This window comes from Spermophilus citellus (genome assembly GCF_964194105.1).
Source record: "Spermophilus citellus genome assembly, chromosome: 15".
Classification (NCBI taxonomy): domain Eukaryota; kingdom Metazoa; phylum Chordata; class Mammalia; order Rodentia; family Sciuridae; genus Spermophilus; species Spermophilus citellus.
Genome location: NC_138195.1, coordinates 67,277,429 through 67,298,911, shown reverse-complemented (window position 1 = coordinate 67,298,911; position 21,483 = coordinate 67,277,429). Strand labels below are relative to the sequence as shown.

The window sequence follows — 21,483 nt, the reverse complement described above, 5'->3', positions numbered from 1 at the left end:
CCTCAGATTCTGCTACCTTTAATGAGGAGCTAGAAGTCAGTCTAGAAAGTCAGGCTGCTTCTCTAGCCACACTCCCAATTCCAGAGGTTCCTGGAACTGCAGTCCCAAAGCCTTTTGAGGACTGTGCTGTGTATGTATGGGTAGTGATTTAGCTTGCCCAAAGTCTACCTGGGATTCTGTTGTCTTAGGTCTGTTAAGTCATTTTCTTCATATCTATTTGCTTTTCAGCTTCTAAAATTTTATTGCTGATGGCTTTTCCCTTGTTATCTACAACAGCCTTAGGTCCTCAACAAAAGAAGATCCCTTTTAAAGATTGTATTTTTTGTGTAGTTTTCAAAGGAGAAAAGAAAATCTGATTCAATGTTTTCAGATCTGCCATCTTGACACAGAAACTATATATGCTTATGTTGTCAGAGTTACAAGTTTTTATAGGGTGAAGAAACAGAAATGTCTGTCAGATAATTGTTATTTATATAAACTGTGTCTGAACCACACAATGAAATAGTATCCACCACTAAAACATGTTATGTAAGAATAATACCATTTAAAATGTTCTTATTAATATATTAACTGAGGAAATAGATTATAGACTGTATATACAGAGGAGTCACATTTTTTTGTTGTGTTTCTTTTTTTCCCAGTACTGGGGATAAAACCCAGGGCCTCAGCTAGGCAAGTGTCCTACCACTGAGCTATATTCCCAGACCCCACCTGCCTTTTAAGTTTAAATAATGGAAACTTATACTCTCACAGTTCTAGAGGCCAGATGTCCAAAATCAAGGTGTTGGCACCTGCAGGGAAGAATCCTTCCTTGCCTCTCCCCCATCAACTGGTGATGTAGTTAGTCCTTGGTATTCCTTGGCTTGTCCAGCCCCTTTTTTTTTTAAATTTTGAGATAGAATCTCACTAAGGTGCCCAGGCCAGCCTCAAACTTGGAATCCTCCTGCCTCAGCTGGGAGGATTAAAGGCATGTGCCACCATCCTTGGCTAGCAATCATATTTATTTATAGAGAACCAGTGTATACTAACACATTGTAATATTAATATAGGTGCAGAGAAGAAACCAATTCCCAGAAAGCTATGGGTGCTTATCTATGAGTGGTAAAATGATAGATCAGATAGAAAATGTGTGACCAGATCAAAAATAAATGCCTAAAAGACAAAAAACTCCAAGGGACACATAAGAGCAAGCATATTTTCTTGCTGAGGCCTCATATATTCTTATCCTGCTAGACTAGACCTGTGACCACATCACCTGTTGTGCAGGTTTGCCAGATTCGAGCCTTTGTGTCCAAAGGTGGTCTGAAAAATTATACAAACGCATGGCCTTTCTCCTTTCCAGCCACCTAATGATCCCCATGGTATCCAGAGAGAAGATCTTATCCTCAGTCTTCGAGCTGTGCTGGCTTCTACACCACGATTTGCAGAGGTAGGTCTTAGCCAGGAATTGGGTACATAGTGTCTGCCAAAAGAAGTCTGAAGAAAGAATAGTGAAACATGGAGAAAAAGAAAGATTTTAGGGTATGGCATCCTGCAGATGTCTTGTATGGCAAGTAAATTCAGACCTTCATTATAAAAAACTTAACCATCTCATCCCTTAGAATAGTAATTCCATCTCTAGATGGTGCTGTTTTTTGAAATCCTCCAGCTCTGCCAACTTGCCCATTTTTCAGGTAACGGGGAGTATGGCCTGCTTAGCAGGAAGGTTAGCTTACAATCATTACTCCTAACTTGAGTATAGCTCCTTGATGTCCCTTGAGACTGGTGGCAGTAAGTACATAGTTGAACTTGAGACACTACCTATTTCAGCTTTAAGTTCTCTCCTACAGTTCCTACTCCCCCTGCTGATTGAGAAGGTAGATTCTGAAATTCTGAGTGCCAAGCTGGATTCTCTGCAGACTCTGGTGAGTGACTTTTCTCCTTACAGAATCTAGATCCCTTTAGACCAAATAGAGGTACTAAAAGATAAAGAGATTCTTGGACAACCAGAGAACAGTTCATAGGCCTCAAAAGTTGTATACACAGGATTTGGGCCTATGTGATCACTTAAAGCCCTCAGATGCATATTGTCTCATCCTGTAGTAACTGAGTGGTGAGGAAAATCTCACCAGGGCTTCCTCTTTATGCTTCTTTTTCATAAGTCAGGTTGAGTTCCTCTTTTTTCTGGGTCCTGGGTAGGACTATTACAACATTCTGCTGGGAACCAGACTCGTTTATGTGCCATTGTGCCAAGGTGCCTGTATCTCAGGACATCTGAATGTGTGGGTAGCTGATGCCTGCTATTTCCTTGGTAGAATGCTTGCTGTACTGTATATGGACAGAAAGAACTGAAGGACTTCCTCCCTAGCCTTTGGGCTTCTATCCGTAGAGAGGTGAGTGTTACTTACTTAGCTAAACTTACTATTATGAATTCCAGCTGTCAGGCATGAAGGGAAATAATCCCCACTGTCCTCTTTTCCTGTTGTCCCCAGTATCAGGGTACTAGTCCTGGTTACTCAGCAGGCAAGCAAGGTCTACTCTCTAGTCTGAGTAACAAGGGAGAGAATTCCTATGCATGAGCCAGTTGCATGATGAGGGCACACGATCACCTTTTCACTATGTCCACTTCCTGTCCTCTAATGTCAAAGAGTATGGGTTGTGGGGTGGATACCATACTGAATAGTGAGGGAAAGAAAGAGATTTTAGATGGTGGATCCCCATAGCCACTACACAGTTTTGGCATTCTGTTTCTTAAAAAGTATGTGTAATAATCCTATTGGGACTAAGGAATTGGTGAGGATAATCAGTGAAGACACCATTGAAGTGTTCCATTTCCATTGCTGTGCCCTTAAAGTTCTCAATACTCTACCCCCAAAGAAATATACAGGGGATGGGTGGGGTCTCATCTGGTGCAGGCTCACCTCAGTAGCCATGGGATCCCTCCCTGACAGGTGTTCCAGACGGCAAGTGAGCGGGTGGAGACAGAGGGCCTGGCAGCCCTCCTCTCCCTGACGACGTGTTTGTCTTGCTCTGTGCTGAGGGCTGATGCTGAGGACCTCCTCGACTCCTTCCTTAGCAACATTCTACAGGGTAATGAGATCATGACAGCCAGAAAGGGGAGTGAGCATAATAGAGATGACATTTCTCAAGGGCCAATGACCATTCATGTGCATCCCCCAATGTTCAGTGATTTGGCACTGCAGCCCTAATTTGAATTAAAGACAGTTTGGTAACTGCTAGCAAACTGTTCTAGGTCTCACTTTTCAACCTCCATGGACTTTAGGGGCAGGAGGCAACATTTGGCCTACTCCCCAGGTCTGTGATTGCTGCCTCTCTAGACTGCAGGCACCATCTGTGTGAACCAGATATGAAACTGGTGTGGCCTAGTGCCAAGCTGTTGCAGGCAGCCGCAGGTGCATCTGCTCGGGCCTGTGACCACATCACCAGCAGCGTGCTGCCTCTACTGATGGATCAGTTCCACAAGCACAGTCAGGTAAGGGGGTACAGTCTTGCGGGAGGGAGATGATTGGACCAACATGCCAGGATCCCTTTCTCAGAGACTCTGAGAGAGACACCAAAACATTAGCTTGGGCCCAAAGGGATCTGGGGTTTTGCTCCCATTAGCCGCTGTTCATTCCCTTATTCACTCTTCACTGACTCAAGTCTTACATAAAAGGATAATTTCCCCCTTTTCCAGAGTAGCAGGATTGAAATCCTTTAAAATATTTTTTGACTCTAGTACTCTAATACATTGCAGAGCAACCAGCGACGGACAATCCTTGAAATGATCCTGGGTTTCTTGAAGCTGCAGCAGAAATGGAACTATGAGGACAAAGGTGAGGTCACCTTCCAGTTGAGGTATCTTGAAGGCTGATGAAATCTGCAGCCTATAAAGGATAGCAGGGCAGATTGCTATACAGAGACAGTCTAGAACAGCAGTCCTGTTCTAAGGCTGTAGCACAAGAGAACACTGAATGGATGAGACCTATTTATTTTTCCAGTGTATTCCTGGATGCCTAATAGATTAAGCCCTTAAAATCTGTTCTGAATTGTCTTTTCAGAGTATGAGTACATAGTGCTGAGTCAGTGATATGGAATTAGGGTTTCCTTCTAACCTGGCCTCTGTCTCTCCCTAGATGAAAGGCCTCTGAGTGGCTTCAAGGACCAACTTTGCTCACTGGTGTTCATGGCCTTAACAGACCCCAGCATTCAGCTTCAACTTGTTGGCATCCGTACACTCACAGTCTTGGGTGCCCAGCCAGGTACATCATAGGGAAAAGAGAGAAGATATATGTATGGCCCCCCTCCTGGTGATTTTCTATCTTAAATGAAGAACAGTTTTCATTTCCTGTTCTCCCTGCAACACTAGTTGATTTGGGATTTCCAGTAGGATTTTTGGAAGGGTTGTAGTGGCTGCAGGGGAAGAAAGGTGAGACTCATGTCCCCTTCTAATCACAGGTCTCCTATCTTCTGGAGACTTGGAGCTGGTGGTGGGTCACCTGTACAGACTGAGCTTCCTAGAGGAGGATTCCCAAAGTTGGTAAGAATCTAAAGCAGTGAGGTAGAGCACGCTGTTCCCTGCCTCTGTATGGCAGCAACAGATGCAGCAAGGACCAGGGCTCTGTGCTTCTGACCCTTGTCTCTCCTTAGGGAAGGTGGGCTCTGTGTTTGGCTTGGCTGCTAACCGGTTGGAGAGATGTGGGACTGCTCTCTCTTTTCTTGGGCATTAAGAAGCCCTGTCCAACTCAGTGGTGTAGGTATTTGAGTCCTGCTCTTTAGCAAGGTGGCCTTGGGAGCCCACATTCCTAGATCTGCTTGTTGGCAGGCATTGGTGAGAGAACAGTAGGCCAAGACTCAGCTAATACTTATCTGCTCTGGCCCCAGTAGGTTGGCAGCACTGGAAGCATCAGGAGCCCTGGCTGCTCTCTACCCTGTGGCCTTTAGCAGCCACCTGATACCCAAGCTTGCTGAGGAGCTGCACAGAGGTAGGTATGGCTAATATTTTGTGACCAGCCCTTCAGAGCAAGGCTTTGGGGGCCTTCATACTTGCTACCATCACACAGTAAAATCTTGTCTCCTGGATTGCTTTCAGGGGAGTCAGATTTGGCTATAGGGGATGAGCCCACCAAATGTTCCCAGCATTTGCGCTGTCTGCAAGCTTTGTCAGCTGTTTCAACACATCCCAGCATTGTCAAGGAGACGCTGCCTTTGCTGCTGCAGCATCTCTGGCAGGTGAACAAAGGTAGGTACCAGGAATAATCACCAGGAACTGGATGAAATGGGGACCTGCAGCCAGGGTTTGAAGTCGACACCTCTCAGGCAGTGATTCTAATTGTAGCTGTACTGTGAGTGACATGGTAAACTTCTTTTAAAAAATTGATATATAGTAATTGTATGATATTTAAATCTGTGTATATACTATGTAATGATCAGATGAGACTGATTGGAGGGTCTGTCACCTCACATTTATCATTTCTTTGCATTGAGAACATTCAAAATCCTCACTATTTGCTATTTTGAAATATTCAACTAAGTGAGGTACCCTAGGTTTGATCCATAGCACTGAAAAAAATTTTTTCCAATTAATCATTATCAGCCATAGTTACCCGACTGTACTGTTGAACATTAGAAGTTATTTCTCCTATCCAGCAGCATTCCCTGTACTCATTAACTATCACCTCTTCATTCCCCACCCCCATACCCTTCCCACTCTCTGGTAACCACTATTCAAAACAGTATTTAGGGACTGCGGTTGTAGTTCAGTAGTAGAGTGCAGACCTAGCATGTGTGAGGCACTGGATTTGACCCTCAGCACCACATAAAAAATAAATGTGTCCATCTACAACTTAAGAAAAAATAAATAAAAACAAAAAAACACAGTATTTGTCTTTCTCTGGATGTGGTGAACTTAAAAAAAAAAATTACAGGTACCTTACTACAATTGAATCAGTCTCTTGAGTAGTGTTAGGACTTGTAAAATAGCAACTGTAAAGAGTTATCAAGTGACTTTCAAGTGCATGGTGCTTAATATGGTCAACCAACAGCCTGGGTGTCATCTAGGAACTCACTAAAAATGTAGTTTCAGGCCCTAACTGATGAAAATCTGCTTTTGAGCTGAATCCCCAGGTAACTCAGGTACCCTCATGGCCAAAGTAATCATAGCTGTTGCTAATAGGAATCTATTCACTGTCACCCTGAGTCCTCACTAATCAGTTCTCTGCTTTGGACTGTCCAGCCCTTGTGGGTGGATTCAGCAGCTTTTAGGTAGAGACAAGAACAGTAGACTCACACTGTGACCTGGGTCTGATTCCTGACTCTGTACTTCCTGTGACCCTGGAAAAAACACTGATAATTTCATTGAGGCTCCATATCCACCTCTGTAAAGTGGAGGAAGTGATACTTCTAGAATTGTTATGAAAACAAAGGGAAGACAGTAAGTGAATACTTCTGCTGCAGATTTGGCACAGAGCAGGTCTCACTTTAAAGTCAGAATAGAGAAAAAAGCTAATAACTGGGCTCTTAAATAAGACACTTTCTTCTAATCATTGTCTTTGACTGTTATTTCATCTGCTGTATCAGAAATACCTAATGTGTTTTTCAGAAAACCTTAGACAACACTGACTTTCTCCCCACCAGGGAATGTGGTTGCAGGATCCACTGAAGTCATTGCTATCTGCCAGAGTCTCCAGCAGGTGGCAGAAAAATGCCAGCAGGACCCCGAGAGCTGCTGGTATTTCCATGAAACCACTGTACCTTGCCTGCTTGCCCTGACTGTGCAGGCTTCCATGCCAGGTAATTTTCTCCACCTCTCCTCATCCTGTCAGAATTCTGCCTTCCACTATTATTGGATAGCACTGCCACCCACTGAGTATTAATGATACTGCATTTGTTCCATCAGGTTTACTTTGAATCTTTTGTCCAAGTGAGATTTTACTTCAGAGGAAAGGGTGCTAAACATGATCAATGGCAGAAACCAGGATCCACTAGATTTAGTAGTGTTCGAAAGGATTCATACCAGGCTGGAGATATAGCTCATCATTAGAGCATTTGCCTAGCATTTGTGAAACCCTAGGTTCAGTTCCTAGCACCTCAAAAAAAATGCATACCTTATTTTTTTAATTGATATTATGGGGATAGTAATATCTATATCACACAGTAGTTGGTAAGGATTAAGGAAGATAATGTGTGATGCCCAGTTGCACAACTAGTGTTCAGTGTATGATAGCTGGTATACATAAGGACCTATAAAAATAAATTCAGGTTGTTTTAAAATTTTTTAAAAGACCAGCATTTCTAGGTCTAATATTAAGAATGTTCAGGGGCTGGGGATGTGGCTCAAGCGGTAGCGCAATCGCCTGGCATGCGTGCGGCCCGGGTTCGATCCTCAGCACCACATACAAACAAAGATGTTGTGTCCGCCGATAACTGAAAAATAAATATTAAAATTCTCTCTCCTCTCTCTCCCTCTCTCTCTCTCTCTAAAAAAAAAAAAGAATGTTCATATTAATATCCTCTTTCCCATTGTGCCTAAGGACTAGGCACAGTGCTCCCAAGAGCTCCATCTGTTTCTGGTGCCTTGCTGATTCTCAAGGCCACAGTACTAGAGGACAGATTGAGAACTGCTGCTTTGTGGCTTGAGTCAAGCTCATTGTGACAAGGACAGGAATTAATCATTTTGGATTTCTGAACCAGTCAAGGCCTTTTGATTCTATGTATATGTTTTGGTGTTTTGTTTTTGCAGAGAAGGAGCCCTCAGTTCTAAGAAAAGTGCTGTTGGAAGAAGTAGTCTTGGCCGCCATGGTGTCTGTCATTGGCACTGCCACCACCCACCTGAGCCCTGAGTGAGTATAAGTTTTGCTGATAAAGCTAAAGAATGGGTTTTTAACACCATGGACTATAGGGGTGGGCAAGCCATAGGCAGTATTCTTAGTTGCAAAATCGCCTGTAGAACGTTTTTAAAACTATACATTGAGTTCCTTACTAGAGTCTAAGCTATAATAGAGTAGAGATTTGGTCTGTTTCGCTCACTGCTCTATCACAGCAGTCTCAAAGGGAATGTTTCCAAGCATATAATATGTGCCAAATTAATATTTGTCAAATACATAATGATCCTAGCCTGCACCATTGGCTCAGTGATCCTAATGAGAACCCCAGTTGGAAAGGCACTGCTGTGGAGGGAAGGGCTGTTTAGAATCCTAGTTCCTTGATAACACCTGTACTCTGCCCCCCAGATTAGCTGCCCAGAGTGTCACCCGCATTGTGCCCCTCTTCTTGGATGGCAACACCTCCTTTCTGCCTGAAAACAGCTTCCCAAGCAGATTCCAGCCGTTCCAGGTAAAAGACAGTCTGATGGATCAGATGAGGGAGAATCTTGGGATTTGTATCCTTCAAACTTCTTCTTGTAGGGCTGATCTAGAGTGGGTATAGGAACAGACAAGCCTACTGCTGGCAGGACAGGCCTGAAACAGCTTTTTTTTCCCTTATAGGATGGCTCCTCAGGGCAGAGACGGCTGATTGCACTGCTGATGGCCTTCGTCTGCTCCCTGCCACGAAATGTAAGTTAGTACAACATTTGGGGAGTTGGATCTTGGGGTGACCTGGGCTGAAATTTGCCCCAGGCCAAGCTGATTTTTTACTTCCCCCACTAAAGAATTTAGTTATCATCTATCCTTCTGCCAATCCCTGCTGGCACTTCTTACTAGGTATCTTTTGGAGTTCAAGTGTTTTCTGGGTCCGTTACATGGCCAGGTTTTCTGTAGGTGGAAATCCCTCAGCTGAACCAACTCATGCGGGAGCTTTTGGAGCTGAGCTGCTGCCATGGCTGCCCCTTCTCCTCCACTGCTGCTGCCAAGTGTTTTGCAGGACTCCTCAACAAACATCCTGCAGGTATTAGTGAGCCTGGGTTGGGAGCCTCCTCAAACCTTTAAAAAGGGGGCTTGCTGCCAGGTGCAGTGTCACACACCTGTAATCCAAGCAGTTCGGGAGAATGAAGCAGGAAGATCATAAGTTCAAAGCCAGCCTCAGAAATTTAGCAAGGGGCTAAGCAACTCAGTGAGACCCTGCCTCAACATACAAAATTAAAGAGCTGGGGATGTAACTCAGTGATAAGAGGAAGAGCTTGCTAGCTGCGTGTGGTGGCACTTCTCCGAAGCCTGAGACAGGATCTCAGGTTCGAGGCCAGCCAGGGCAACTTAGTGAGATCCTGTCTCAAAATAAAGGGCTGGTGGGTGTAGGCTCCATAGTAAAGCACTTCTGGGTTTAATACTCAGAACCTCAAAAAAAAAAAAAAAAAAAAAAAAGAGCTTATTAGTAACATAACAGGGCTGCCCCTACTCAAACACTGTCACCAGATCTTGGGACAAGACTCTAGAGGAGAAGCTAGACAAAGCATTACAGGGTTCTACAGTGGCACTCACAGAGAAGTCTTTATTGGGAGTAGACAACCTTCTCTTCTCCAATGCCAGCATCCCTGTGTTGAATGGACTATACCAGGCTCTCATGCTAGTGTCTTATTTTTTCTCCAGATGAAATGATATTGATACGGTTTCTTGGGTATTCTGCACTTAAATGACTTACGTTCTCATCATTAAAGGAAAAAGTGCTGCCATTGCATCAGCATGTCCTGTTTCCTTTTTAGGGCAGCAGCTCGATGAATTCCTCCAGCTGGCTGTGGACACAGTGGAAAATGGCCTGGGCTCCAAGCCTTCACGCAGTCAGGCCTTCACACTGCTGCTCTGGGTAAGGAGGTGGAATCAATTCTGGCTGGATATAGGCAGTTATTTGGTTAAATAAAATGTCCCTGATGACCCTGAGCCATAAGCAGCTACCTCCAGGTTCTGGGGTTTGACTTTGTCTCTCATATTACAGGTAACAAAGGCCCTAGTACTCAGATACCATCCTCTCAGTTCCTGCCTTACTGCCCGGGTAAGTCCTTCCTTTCTGGGACACAGGAGAACTCAGACTTAAATAGGAACCCTCTTAACCCTGTTGCTCCTGGAAACCACTTCCATCCTCCTCCTTGGCATTTAAGGTTCTTCATCCCTGATGTACCTCAGAGATTCTCTTTTCTCTAGCTTATGGGCCTCCTGAGTGACCCAGAACTAGGCCCAGCAGCAGCTGATGGGTTTTCTCTGCTCATGTCTGACTGTACTGATGTGCTGACTCGAGCCGGCCACGCTGATGTGCGGATCATGTTCCGTCAACGTTTCTTCACAGATAATGTGCCTGCTTTGGTCCAAGGCTTCCACACTGCTCCTCAAGGTAAGAAATCTGAAAGGCAGGCCCCCAGATATATAGACCTCTGTTTCACTTGGGAACACTCTAAAATAATTTAGGACCCAAGCGCTTCTTTAGAGTTGTGCTATGTTCTATACCCAGAAAACTACTAAACTTCCCGATTCTTGCCCCACTTTTTCCTTTAATCTGAGCTTGAGTGGTTTGTTTTCCTTCTCCTTTTGTATGCTGAAATCCCAGCTTTCTCAGAGATTGGAGTTGAGTTCTTGAATGACTATCTAAGCCTGTTTCTCCCCAAGCTTCTCCATTTTTTTTTTTTTTACAGATGTGAAGCCAAACTACCTGAAGGGTCTGTCCCATGTACTCAACAGATTGCCCAAGCCTGTGCTTTTGCCAGAGCTGCCCACAGTAAGTTTCTATAATCAGCCTCTAAGCAAGAGACAAAGCTTTTCTCCCATAGCCTGGGCCAGAAAGGGGAAGAGAACAAAGATCATCACAATGTGGTCACCCCACTTTTTCTGTTGCCTCTTAGCTTCTTTCCTTGCTGTTGGAGGCCCTATCGTGCCCCGACTCTGTGGTCCAGCTGTCTACCCTCAGCTGCCTTCAGCCTCTTCTACTGGAAGCACCCCAAGTCATGAGTCTTCATGTTGAAACCCTGGTCACCAAGTTTCTGAACCTCAGTTCCAGCCCTTCCATGGTGCGTTGAGCCCTAGCACCTCTGTGGTACTTCATCTCTCCTCAGGTCTCCCTCATCTCTGTATGATTGTGTTCCAGGCTGTCCGGATCGCTGCGCTGCAGTGTATGCATGCTCTCACTCACCTGCCCACTCCTGTGGTGAGTATCTCCGTTGTCCTCCCTGGCCTGGGAACCTCTTACAAGAACCAGGGAAGTACCTCTTTGCCTTTATCAAGTGAGATTAGCCACCCTGCTGTGTGGTTAAGATATGAACTACAAGGTACAGATAAGCACAGATTTTTTTTCCCTTGGGGCCAAAATGAATCTAAAAAATACTGATCACCCAATAAATAGAATGGCCATCCTGCCACTTGGCATCCTCTAGAATCACTAAAAAAGAGTAGGATATATTGCATGTGCTTAGCACATGTGAGGCCCTTGGTTCAATCTCTCCCATTAAAAACGGATAGGATATATTCTGCTCTTTTTGAATATTAGTTATACAAAGCCAGAGAAGCAGCTCTTCTGGTTGCTAAGTTTGACCTTGGCTAAGATTATCTCCTCTGACTCCACAGCTGCTACCATATAAACCACAGGTGATCCGGGCATTGGCCAAACCCCTGGATGATAAGAAGAGACTAGTGCGAAAGGAAGCTGTGTCAGCCAGGGGAGAGTGGTGAGTTCTAGGTCATGGGGAGAAATGGGACCAAAACGAGCCTTACTGCTGATGCTGCCGATTTTGTTTATGCTTACAGGTTTCTGCTGGGGAGCCCTGGCAGCTGAGCCCTTATTTCTGGCCTAGACTCTTCTGACAATCTAACCTGGAATTACTAACTCAAGCCATCTTGCCCAAGGCAAGAATACTAGCCTCTGCCCGCCTTTCCCACAGACACAGCACAAGCGCTGGGCCTCTGCTACATGGCTATACAAGAAAAACCAGAGTCCTAATTTCTAAAGGATTCGTGAATTAATTGAGCAAGTCTACTTGTTTTTGAAGGAAGATCTTGGGTTGTGGGGCCCTTCTGTTGTATCTCATGTCAGGAAAAGGGAGCTATGCTGCTGAGGAGTGAGTGCAGATGACTGTGACCCTGAAGACCAGGGATAGTGGATGATAGTGAACGCGTGTGTACCTGCTGGAGAATAAAGGTTTCTTTTGGTAATGGTGCTAACTATCAGAGATAGTCCCCCTCACCCCACATATGCCTCAGTAGCACATAGCCAGAGGTGGCACAGTGATGTTTAAGGGTTAGTCAAGAATTCTGCAGGGCATCCAACCCCTCTAAGTAAGGGCAATGAAGGTGTGAGCAGAATATCTACTCACTAGGCCCTGACCCTGACTTCCCCCACCCTTCCCTGCCCTAGAACTAGGCAAAGAGTTGAAAACCATATACTTTTACAAATCAAACACCTTTATTTTTGTTCCCTTCATTAGCATGTGAGAAGTGGCAGTGACTCTGACCTCAGCAGCAGGCCTGTTGTCTTTGCCCCATTAAGAAGTTAGGATCCCAGATGTACCCTTCAGGTGTTTCCCCAAACAACAAGTGGGAGAGGTGATGGCCAGCCCCAGTGCTGTGACATGGAGAATATCAGATCAGCACCGGACAGGTAGCTAGCTGCCTGACCCCTAGGCTGGGGCTGGAACTTATTTGCCTGAGTAAAGGGATTTTAGTCCTAGGATTTCTCCACATTGTGTCTTGCTTCTGTCCTGGCCAGGTTGGTCCTTCAGTTGTTCCTGCATAGTACCTTAAGGCAGGCCCACTGGCTCCTTTTGATGAAGGGTTCCAAGGAAAGCTGCCCTTGGAGGCCCTTGAGACAGTGTAGGCAGCAGAACAAATACTCAAGTGTGGCTGGCACAACCCAGCTCACACCGCCATCACAGAGGCTGAGTGAACAGTCACCCAGGGAGGGGGGTCCCAGCTCATTCCATTCCCATGGGGCAAGTGACTAGAAGGTAACAGCACACGGGTAAGCCAGTGCCTACAAGAGAAGACAGAAATGTTTCTGAGTTCCAAAAGCTCCTGGTGTCCTTTCTATTTATTTTTCAGCAAGCATACATCACACACAAAGGTAATAAGAGTCCTAATTTCCTCTGCCTTCTGGGCCTTTGAAGGCCTTTTGAGGTTTTGAGCTATTCTAAGGGGCCTCTGCAAGCACAGTGTTAGGCAGGAGTATAATAAAGATGAGAAAGGGAGGAAGGAAAGAACTGACATTGTGATGGGTTGTTACTGCCTCGGTAATTCAGTTTGAAGAATGACTTCCCCTTGTCTCTAGGGTTGAGAGAGCTAGCTTTGTTTATTGCCTCAGGACTCCAGACACTGCCTACAAATGAAAAGTGATTGGCAACTACTACATACTACGTTTTTCAGGATTTTAGTGTAGTCATCTTAAACCTGATCTGCTCCTTAAGCCGTGGTTTGAGCCCCAAGCCCCTCTGTCTTAAATGAAAGCAATGTTCTTTACTCCTACAGTTTAGAACTACAAAGACAGAGGGACATGTGGCTATTTAAACTCATGAAAATGAAATCCAATTAAAATCCTTCAGTGGCACTATCCACATTCTAAGTATTCCCAGGTAGAGGCCATCTTTCTCATCACAGAGTTCTTTGGGCAGCACTGATCTCTTACTTTACCTTCCTGTGTCCACACCCAGGAATACCTTCCAGTTGTCCAGACAGCCATAGTTGTAAGGATTCCTAAATACCTAGAGCCAAGGAAAAGAAAAAACATTTCTACAGACCTCTTCTTTATAATCCCCTTCTCATTTTGGAGACAATTTTGGCTAAATTGAAGCCCAGGTAAGTAAGTTCTGGTGTATGTTATAGTTACAGAGTTGTCCCTGACCATGTCCTCTGCTTCCAGGATACAGGTTCAGTTACCTTCCTGCCCACCCAAGCCCTCAACCCCACTCACTCTGCCCTTCGCCTGTAGTCGATGTCTTTCCTTTTTGTTGATGTGCCTTTCGATGCTAGTCTCACCCCGGCTGATGAGAACAGCATGCCATATGGTTAGGGCACCCAGGGCAAGTGCCACAGAACTAAGAAAATGGACAAAGATTGGTGGAAATTAGGGCCATTGGATGTAGGTCTGAAGTTGAGCTACACAATGATTTTTAGCAACCTCTCTGCCTCGTTTTTCTTATCTCCTGGCATACTTCCTAGATTAACTTGTACTTTCACCATATCTATAAAGAACATCAGGCTCCCATCTACTCAGGAGGAGGCTGAGGAAGGGGTATCACAAGTTCAAGGCCACCCTGTCTCAAAATTTTAAAAGGGCTGGGGATGTAGCTCATTGGAGCACCTCTGTAGCATTTGTGAGGCCCCAGATTCCATCCCTAATACTAAAAAAATAAAATTAAAAAATGTATCAGTGTAGGCTGAAAATAAGTCATGTGGAAAGGAAGGGGGAAAAATAAGTCTATTGAGACAACATTCTATATTTCCTAAAAACTCATGCTTGGGAGACAGTGAAGGGTAGCAAAAACACTGGGGGATAAGATAAGGGTGACATGAAATTTGTATTCCAGCTCTAGCACTCCTAGCCATGTATCAAGGAACACATCACTTCATTCTATAAATCTATAAAATGCAGTCACCTACCCTTTAGATAGTTACTACCAGGAATAAATAAGTTTAACTTACCTTGGCACATAATAAATAACAAGCATGCTTACATCCTTAGTGCTTGGTAAACAGCAGTGCTCATGTCCTGAGTGTTCCCTGCCCCAAAATGCTGAAGAAAAGTGCTGACTCTGCCAACCTCAATTAGACTAGAACAGAGGCAGGTCATTCAGGATGGGTTCCTGCCTGCATTTGGGCACTTAAAAAGGTTTTTCTAAAGCTGCCCTACCCTTAAAACTATCAAAACTGAGTTAAATACCTGCACAGGAACCAGAGGTAGACAAGGCTCTTGTGAGTTATCCTTTCCCGAAAGGAGAAGGTGGGTGGTGGGGTCTGGTGATAAGTCTAGAAAAAGAAAAAAGAAAAGCCTGGCTCCTTTTGCTCGGTTGGTCTCTATCAACTGCCACCAAAGCCCCCAGCACCTATATGCAGGAAGTATTCCAAACCCAGGCAGAAAAAATGAAGAATAAAGCTACACAAGGGTCAGGACAGCAGGCAAAGGAGTGGACCAAACCTGGTGGCACCAACACATGGACAAACACTGGGCTGGGCAGGGGAGGTCTGGACAAGATGGAAAAGCACAGGAGGAGAGCTGACCCTGGGCCTTTAGGTTGACAACATGAACGGAGCTCCAGGGGAAACCACTCCATTCCACAGCCATAACTCCTTTATGTGGCTGTATCCCCAAGAAAGGAGACCAGACCCATAACTGGCATTCACTAATTGGAGAGGAAAGAATCATTAAGAACTGAGAAGGGCAGCAGAGGTACAGCATATAAGCCCAGGATGTGCTCAGAATAAGGAGTTCTAAGAAGCACAGAGTGGGGATTACCCAGATGCAGATGGACCAGCTTGATGTCTGTCCCCTGGAACCCCATTACACAGACTAACACAGGCTCCTTGCTGCTCAGGCCATCACCAAGACAGCCCAAAGAGGTGATGATGGGATAGTCAAAAACTGTCACATCCCAGACACTTCCAGCTTGCCCCAAGCTACTTAGTCCACCTATTGCAGCCTCCCTAAACATCCCTGATTCAGCCTACTGAGGCTCAACAAGCCCCTACAACTAAAGTAGCAGGCCCAGCTGTCTGAGAGCTCTATGTTCCTGGCCTGAGCAGCAGGAGGCAGTGGGGTGGGGACAGCCCACCTGGTTGGCAACCGCCTGCAGTTTGTTCTTGTCGAGCTGTTTCATTTTCTAAGGGGATGGAAAACAGTGCTGGTTATACTCTTTAAGGCCCTGGGGTGGGGGTGCTACCAGTCCCATTCCTTAGGGACAGGCTCACACCCTGAAACACTGCACCATTGAGTCACCCTGCTCCTAACCGTAGGCTCACCTCAATGGCAGCATAAGCCTCCCGGAAAAGGTCCCAACTTCCATAGCTGCAGTAGACACAGCCCAGAGTCATGAAAAAGCAGAAAGAGAAGAAGTACCGATGGTTATAGTGGCCCACACAGTTATTTAGCCAGGCTGGTGGGGGGATGATTAAGGACAAGATCAAACAATTTCAGTGGTGTCCAGGCCTCTGGTTCAAACTTGGTTAAAGACAGCATCAACCAAGCAAGAACTATTTTCCAAAGGCAAGAAAATATGGGATTATTTCCTAAGGTTCAGGTCAAAGTCTCACAAGCTTTTCAGAGCACTCCAGTACCCCAGAGAATCATGAAAATGAATCTGCCAATACTTTAACCTCACTAGGGTTAACTGGACATCTGTATGGGACAACAGAAGGGGACCCCATGGTTCTATTTGGTACCCCCAGGGGACAGCCAGAGAAGCCCTGGCATCACTTTCCTCCCAACAGCTATTAGCATAACAGCCTACAAAAGAAACCTGATGGAAGATCCCTTGCTCGGGCTGGGGATATAGCTCAGTTGGCAAAAGTGCTTGCCTCCCATGCACAAGGCCCTGGGTTCAATCCCCAGCACCACCAAAAAAAAAAAAGATTCCTTGCACCCAGAGAATCCATCCCAGAGAGCCTATGAGCCTCCTGTGCCCCACAAGAGATGATCAACCCCCACAATGTCTTTTCTACTAACTTCTCATGAGCCCAGTGTTCTCTGCACGGTGAAGTCTTAAGCATGTGGCCATTAACCCTGTATAGTGCTCTGGAACTAAAGAAGTCAGCCTCAGGCAGAAGAAAGCAAAAGGATACGGCAGTGATGGTCCATCTTCAGCACACACCTGTGAGGGAGGGACACAGGCTCTGTTTAGGTGGCCATGGTTCTTGAGATGTCAGTACCAATCCTTTCCTACAAGGGCCAGCATCCTGCTGAGGTGGAGAGGGCACAGACTTTGAAGACAGCCAGGCTTTGCTTCAAACCCAGCTCTATAACTTATTGGCTATGTGATACTGGACAAAGTAATCTCTCTTGAGTCTCAGTTTCCACAAGTAGTAGTAATGCCTAACTCAGAACCTTCCTAACGACTATGTTTCAGGAAATAAGAGAATGTTGCCTGGGAGGAGATGGATGCTTGATACATGTCTTAGCAAACTCGTAAGTCAGGTTTTGCCCTAGGGCCACAGCAAGAGAGTCACTGCTGGGATTCATAAAGAACAAAGCCAAGACCAACCTATTGCAGATGCTGCAGTGGTGTGTTCGGGCAGGTTTGGGATAAATACACTTCTTACAGATGGAGACTGTGGCAATGTCATTCCTGCCCTGTGAAGAAAGAGCATCATGACCACTATGGCAGCACCATTTCTATGCCTCAAAATATTCCATGACACTCTCCCACTCCTGAGACTGGCTCAGATAGCTGCAACTCTGCCCATACCTCCCCTCCCCCCAGCGGAACCCACCTGGGGTGGGTACCCAGGTGGAGTGGTGATGGCCTGGTAGTAATGGAAAACGATGAGAATCAGATTCCAGTGACTGTAGAAGAAATGCCAGCAGAGTCGTGGCACCGAGTAGGTTTGAAGGATGAGAGGCAGGACACACAAGTAGGCGATGGCCACGATGGAGCCCGTCAGCACTATCACCAGCACCACGAACACCTGCCAACACCAGTGAGGTCAGGTAGACACAGTAAGAACGCTACACCCAGAGGAGACTCAGGAATTTCTCTAGGGATAGAGGGCTGGCCTCCAGAACCTAATGCGGGTCTATCAGTGAGAGACACGTCTCTCTGCTCCCCCCAAAACATTCATTTTCCTGCTCCTAGGCATCACTTACCACCCCAAACCAGCGGATCACGTTGTCCACCAGCCAGTAGACAGGCTCAAAGGCAGCATCGACAGCAGTATCACCACCCCCAAAGGAGTTATAGAGCAAGGAGCGCAGGCAGACCTTGCCATAGCGCCAGCGCTGTACCAGGCCCCGGAGCAGAGGTGGGCAGCGGCGCCTGTAACCCAGGAGCAGAAGCAGACGCAGACAGAGGCGGGCTGGGCCCAGCAGCAGGCTCCGCTGACCCCTCATGGCTCCTAGGAGAGGATACCATTGTAAGGATCCAGTGTGAGTCCTATCCCTCCCTCCCCAACCATTGGGAAGGCCCTGAGCACCAGCTCAGAGGGCAAACACCTAAGACTAAGACCCAGCTAGGCCAGTCACGAGCTGTGAGGAATACGAATGGCACTTCATTTTTCTATGGAATGTCCAGTGCTCATGTCCTAACCAGAAAGAGGGACTGGAGGTTCTGAACCTGCATAAATTGTATTTATATTACGCCACAGGGATGCACAGCAAATCCACTTAAACTAAAGGGGTCATGGTATTAGAGTAAGGGAGAGAAAGGTGGCATCACAAAGAACACTGTGGCAGAAGTTTCCCAAGGCCTCCTGCCTGCCCTGACCACCAAGTATATAGCATATGAATCCTACACATAGATTTGCCTTGATACTGTCTTGGTAAAAGATACTTTTTCCTACTCCCTCTAGGCTGATTTTCCAGGCCAGGAGACTCAACCTGGTAGCAGGAGATTACTGTCTCCTGTCAAGACAGCCAACCCTCAAATGACATAAGATGCTTTGTCTCCAATTCCACTTCCAGCCCTACCCCAAGGGTACAGCAGCCAGAACAACTTCAGGTATTCAGAGCAACAGAACCAAGGCTGGAGACACAGCTGTGGGAGGGATCTCCATGCTGGTGGTTCATGAAAACCTTAGGGCTGCCCTCTCAGTGACAAGTCTTCCCTGATGCACTAGTAAGACACAAAAGGACCTTCTCTGCAGCTGCTGCCCTTGGCCCCAAACTTCCCAACCAACTTTCCCAGCTGTGCAAGAGCCTCCATCCGTTGGCACTCTCCACCTCATCCACAGCATAGGAGCTCACTGCCCAGGCAATGACCAGGACACAGATGTTCTACCAGACTTTTTCCATAACAGTCTCAATTCTGCAGATTAACTCTTACCAGAAAAGAAATTATCTGATTTTCCCCTAGAGCAGCCAGGGAGAGCTGCTTTGTCCTTAACAACTCCACTGACTTATTTAACAGGCAGCTCAAAACCCAGCAGAAACTGGAGGAGGCTGCTGTGCTATGGGGATGGTTTCAATTCAGTAACTAGAGCAATGTATTCTCTTTGCACTCTGGCTCATCCCCATAGAAGATCTTTCAAAGAAAAAATAATTACCTCCTCCTACATGCCATGTAAGCCTTACAGAGAAAAGAAACCCAGCAGACAAGGCCTACAAAAGGAGAGAAAGACAATTTAGGAGGACCTACCCAATGCACCAGGATAAAGAAACTGGCCATTCCCATCACCTCCTAGGAAGATAAGAAAATTAAAAGGAAGTGTAGAAAAGAGGAAAACCAGTAAGCTCAGATTTGGATGCCTATTGTTTGGAACCATGATTTGGCTAAAGCATGAATTTTCAAAACAGTAGACAGCCACAATTAAATGTAAGAATAGAACAGGACAACTGCCCCACAACAAATCTAGGTGACTTTTAGATTGTCCACACCACTGTACTCTTCCTTGCTACAGATAATGGAGAATTTCCTAGTTGCTAAAATACTTTCTGAAACAACGGCATACCTATCAGATACATTCCTCATATGTAATCAATAGGAATCATATTCTACCTCAAAGCCACCACTAGTAGTCTAAAAAAATAAAAATTATCCTTGTTAGATTCTCTACTTTTCAGATTCTTCTCAACCACTTCCTGAATTCCTGAGCTCTACATGAATGTCTACCCCAAAGACTAGATTTAGCAACTCTCATCTTCCCAAACCCTAACTACTTAGAGTTCAATTCTGCCCCTAAGTAGTTCTGTGATCTTAGGCAAATCATTGATCCCTGCTGGAATTTAATAACATTGTGTTCTCATTCAATGAGGAGGTAAGATTAAATGGTAAGATCCCTTCTAGCTCTAACCCTTTATAAATATACGAGTCTGTTTGTGTGTATTCACACACATATATTTGGTAAAGTATAAATGAAAAGTTTATAAAGTACTTAGCACAATACCTGGTTCATGAAAATACTCAAATAGTTGTTAAATTAACGACCTGGAGGGTTGCAGAAGTGGAAAGCCTGGTCAGATATCTATCTGTTCTACAAACATCAGCAAGGTCATTCCTGAAATGTGATAACACTAAATAAAGTGTCTGCTGCTAACATTCTTCCTGATTAATAAAGAAGAGAGAAAGTAAAATAAAGAAAATAGAAACCGTAATTAGAATCACAGCACAAAAAAGAGCTAAAAGACATTTTAGAAAACAAGTCTAACAAGAAGTCAACCCAAACAAGTGAACAGAAAGCTTGCAGATGAAGAAACACAAGTCAAATTTGGTTGAACAAAATATGAACCCAGGGCCCTTCCTCTCACTTTTAGCTACTGAGACACCGGAGGCATGGGGATGCCAGGGAAAAGATGTTATCCATGGGCCACAAATGAAACAGGTTTCATTTCAGGAAATTGAAATAAAGCAAACAAAAAAATTATGTGTTGGGATGGGGGGTTGTGAGCTCAGAGTGAACAGGGAAGGAAATAGAAAAGCACATTTCTACTCTCATACCAAGATAAACTCTTGACTAGTCCCATTCCTCAGTAGTACCCACAGGCCATGGTGGCCGTCTGCCACCAGATTAGAGACTGCAGGCCACAACACTCCTCTCATCCCTGAGCTCTAAATCACCATCTGTTTCCCTAGGGAAAAACCGATTGGCACACAAAAAAAAGGGGGGGGGGATAAGGAGGTACAGATTCCAGAACAGCCAGAATTTAGACAAAATAGATCAGAGTCGTCGCAAATTTCAAATAGACTAAGATGCTGCTCTCAAGTTGTTTACAATCTCAAGTAAGAGATGTCAGACTTCAGTAAAGCGCAGTATTTCATTCATATGCAGACATCCCTTCTGGTTTGCCAGCTTTAAAAAAAGAAGTAATGCATGCACTTAAGAAGGGGCCCTCACAACTGGAGGATCCAATGCAGGACTGAAAGCTGCAGATACAAAACCCAGGAAAATGTTCTATGTCTTAAAAAAGGGCAGTGATGTCAAACTGCAAAGGACAGATGGCCAAAAAACTTTGGTTCCGGCTTGGGCTCTACCTCGAATTATCTTTGAGCCTTTGAACAAGTCAAACCCTGTCCCTGGATCTGAGTTTCCAAACCTGTGAAATGGGCAAGTAGGGTTGGCGGACCTCTTTCCGGCTTTGCGCCTCACAGAAGCCGGGAGGGTATGCTCTGCCAGAGGAGGGCACGGCCCTGCAGGGCGGGGAGCGCAGTGAGCAGGAACCCGGACTCACATCAAGGCCCTGGGACAGGGCCCGACCCTAGAAAAATGGACAAGGATGGGAAGCAAGGGCCGCGACTTCTCCTTACCTGCAGCCAAATTGAACACCGCAGCCTCTGCGGCCGCTCACCACCACCCCCTCCAGCTCGGCGCCCGGGCCAGGCCCGGTTCAATCCGACCCACCATTGCCCGTCACCCACAGCGCCAGTAAGCGGACCCGGACCCGCCGCCAGCCCATCCTCAACCATGAGCGCAAGCGCGTGCCCTGAAACCTCGAAGTTCCACCTCCGATTTTTTT

The 21,483-nt window shown here is 45.7% G+C and overlaps 2 protein-coding genes across 13 annotated transcripts in view; one reads left to right on the top strand and one right to left on the bottom strand.

Annotated features, from left to right (window-relative positions):
• Nucleotides 1-11,962, top strand: part of MMS19 (MMS19 homolog, cytosolic iron-sulfur assembly component) — a gene marked incomplete at its 5' end in the record, with an annotated part of 29,387 nt that extends 17,425 nt beyond the window's left edge. The window contains 23 exons of one of the 2 annotated variants that reach the window (XM_081268568.1): nucleotides 1,343-1,429; nucleotides 1,830-1,904; nucleotides 2,295-2,372; nucleotides 2,931-3,069; nucleotides 3,318-3,472; nucleotides 3,737-3,815; nucleotides 4,116-4,241; nucleotides 4,438-4,519; nucleotides 4,867-4,964; nucleotides 5,072-5,221; nucleotides 6,616-6,771; nucleotides 7,721-7,820; nucleotides 8,211-8,313; nucleotides 8,466-8,534; nucleotides 8,739-8,865; nucleotides 9,617-9,717; nucleotides 9,847-9,903; nucleotides 10,053-10,239; nucleotides 10,538-10,620; nucleotides 10,745-10,909; nucleotides 10,987-11,046; nucleotides 11,463-11,563; nucleotides 11,643-11,962. In XM_081268568.1, coding sequence (XP_081124694.1) covers nucleotides 1,343-1,429; nucleotides 1,830-1,904; nucleotides 2,295-2,372; nucleotides 2,931-3,069; nucleotides 3,318-3,472; nucleotides 3,737-3,815; nucleotides 4,116-4,241; nucleotides 4,438-4,519; nucleotides 4,867-4,964; nucleotides 5,072-5,221; nucleotides 6,616-6,771; nucleotides 7,721-7,820; nucleotides 8,211-8,313; nucleotides 8,466-8,534; nucleotides 8,739-8,865; nucleotides 9,617-9,717; nucleotides 9,847-9,903; nucleotides 10,053-10,239; nucleotides 10,538-10,620; nucleotides 10,745-10,909; nucleotides 10,987-11,046; nucleotides 11,463-11,563; nucleotides 11,643-11,670 — 2,406 coding nt within the window. In that variant the 3' untranslated portion in view covers nucleotides 11,671-11,962. Of the gene's footprint in view, nucleotides 1-1,342; nucleotides 1,430-1,829; nucleotides 1,905-2,294; nucleotides 2,373-2,930; nucleotides 3,070-3,317; nucleotides 3,473-3,736; nucleotides 3,816-4,115; nucleotides 4,242-4,437; nucleotides 4,520-4,863; nucleotides 4,965-5,071; nucleotides 5,222-6,615; nucleotides 6,772-7,720; nucleotides 7,821-8,210; nucleotides 8,314-8,465; nucleotides 8,535-8,738; nucleotides 8,866-9,616; nucleotides 9,718-9,846; nucleotides 9,904-10,052; nucleotides 10,240-10,537; nucleotides 10,621-10,744; nucleotides 10,910-10,986; nucleotides 11,047-11,462; nucleotides 11,564-11,642 lie in introns of both variants that reach the window. The other variant, XM_081268567.1, reaches the window with a different exon arrangement.
• ZDHHC16 (zDHHC palmitoyltransferase 16) lies at nucleotides 1,358-21,482 on the bottom strand. 11 transcript variants are annotated; one of them, XM_081268573.1, is made up of 14 exons: nucleotides 21,275-21,482; nucleotides 19,077-19,131; nucleotides 17,683-17,930; nucleotides 17,310-17,504; nucleotides 17,081-17,169; nucleotides 16,662-16,690; nucleotides 15,843-15,976; nucleotides 15,656-15,703; nucleotides 14,767-14,852; nucleotides 14,561-14,656; nucleotides 13,798-13,921; nucleotides 13,518-13,588; nucleotides 11,032-11,081; nucleotides 10,129-10,248 (listed from the first exon to the last, which is right to left on the bottom strand). In XM_081268573.1, exons 1-14 carry the CDS (start codon nucleotides 21,431-21,433, stop codon nucleotides 10,235-10,237), a joined length of 1,398 nt encoding a protein of 465 aa, XP_081124699.1. In that variant the 5' UTR covers nucleotides 21,434-21,482; the 3' UTR covers nucleotides 10,129-10,234. The 11 variants fall into 11 exon arrangements, with proteins under 11 accessions (XP_081124700.1, XP_081124699.1, XP_081124695.1 ...); XM_081268574.1 differs by lacking the exons at nucleotides 10,129-10,248; nucleotides 11,032-11,081 and adding an exon at nucleotides 1,358-1,476 and having other exon boundaries at nucleotides 21,275-21,481; XM_081268569.1 differs by lacking the exons at nucleotides 10,129-10,248; nucleotides 11,032-11,081 and adding an exon at nucleotides 12,190-12,864 and having other exon boundaries at nucleotides 21,275-21,479.
• Between the last annotated feature and the right edge of the window lies 1 nt (nucleotide 21,483).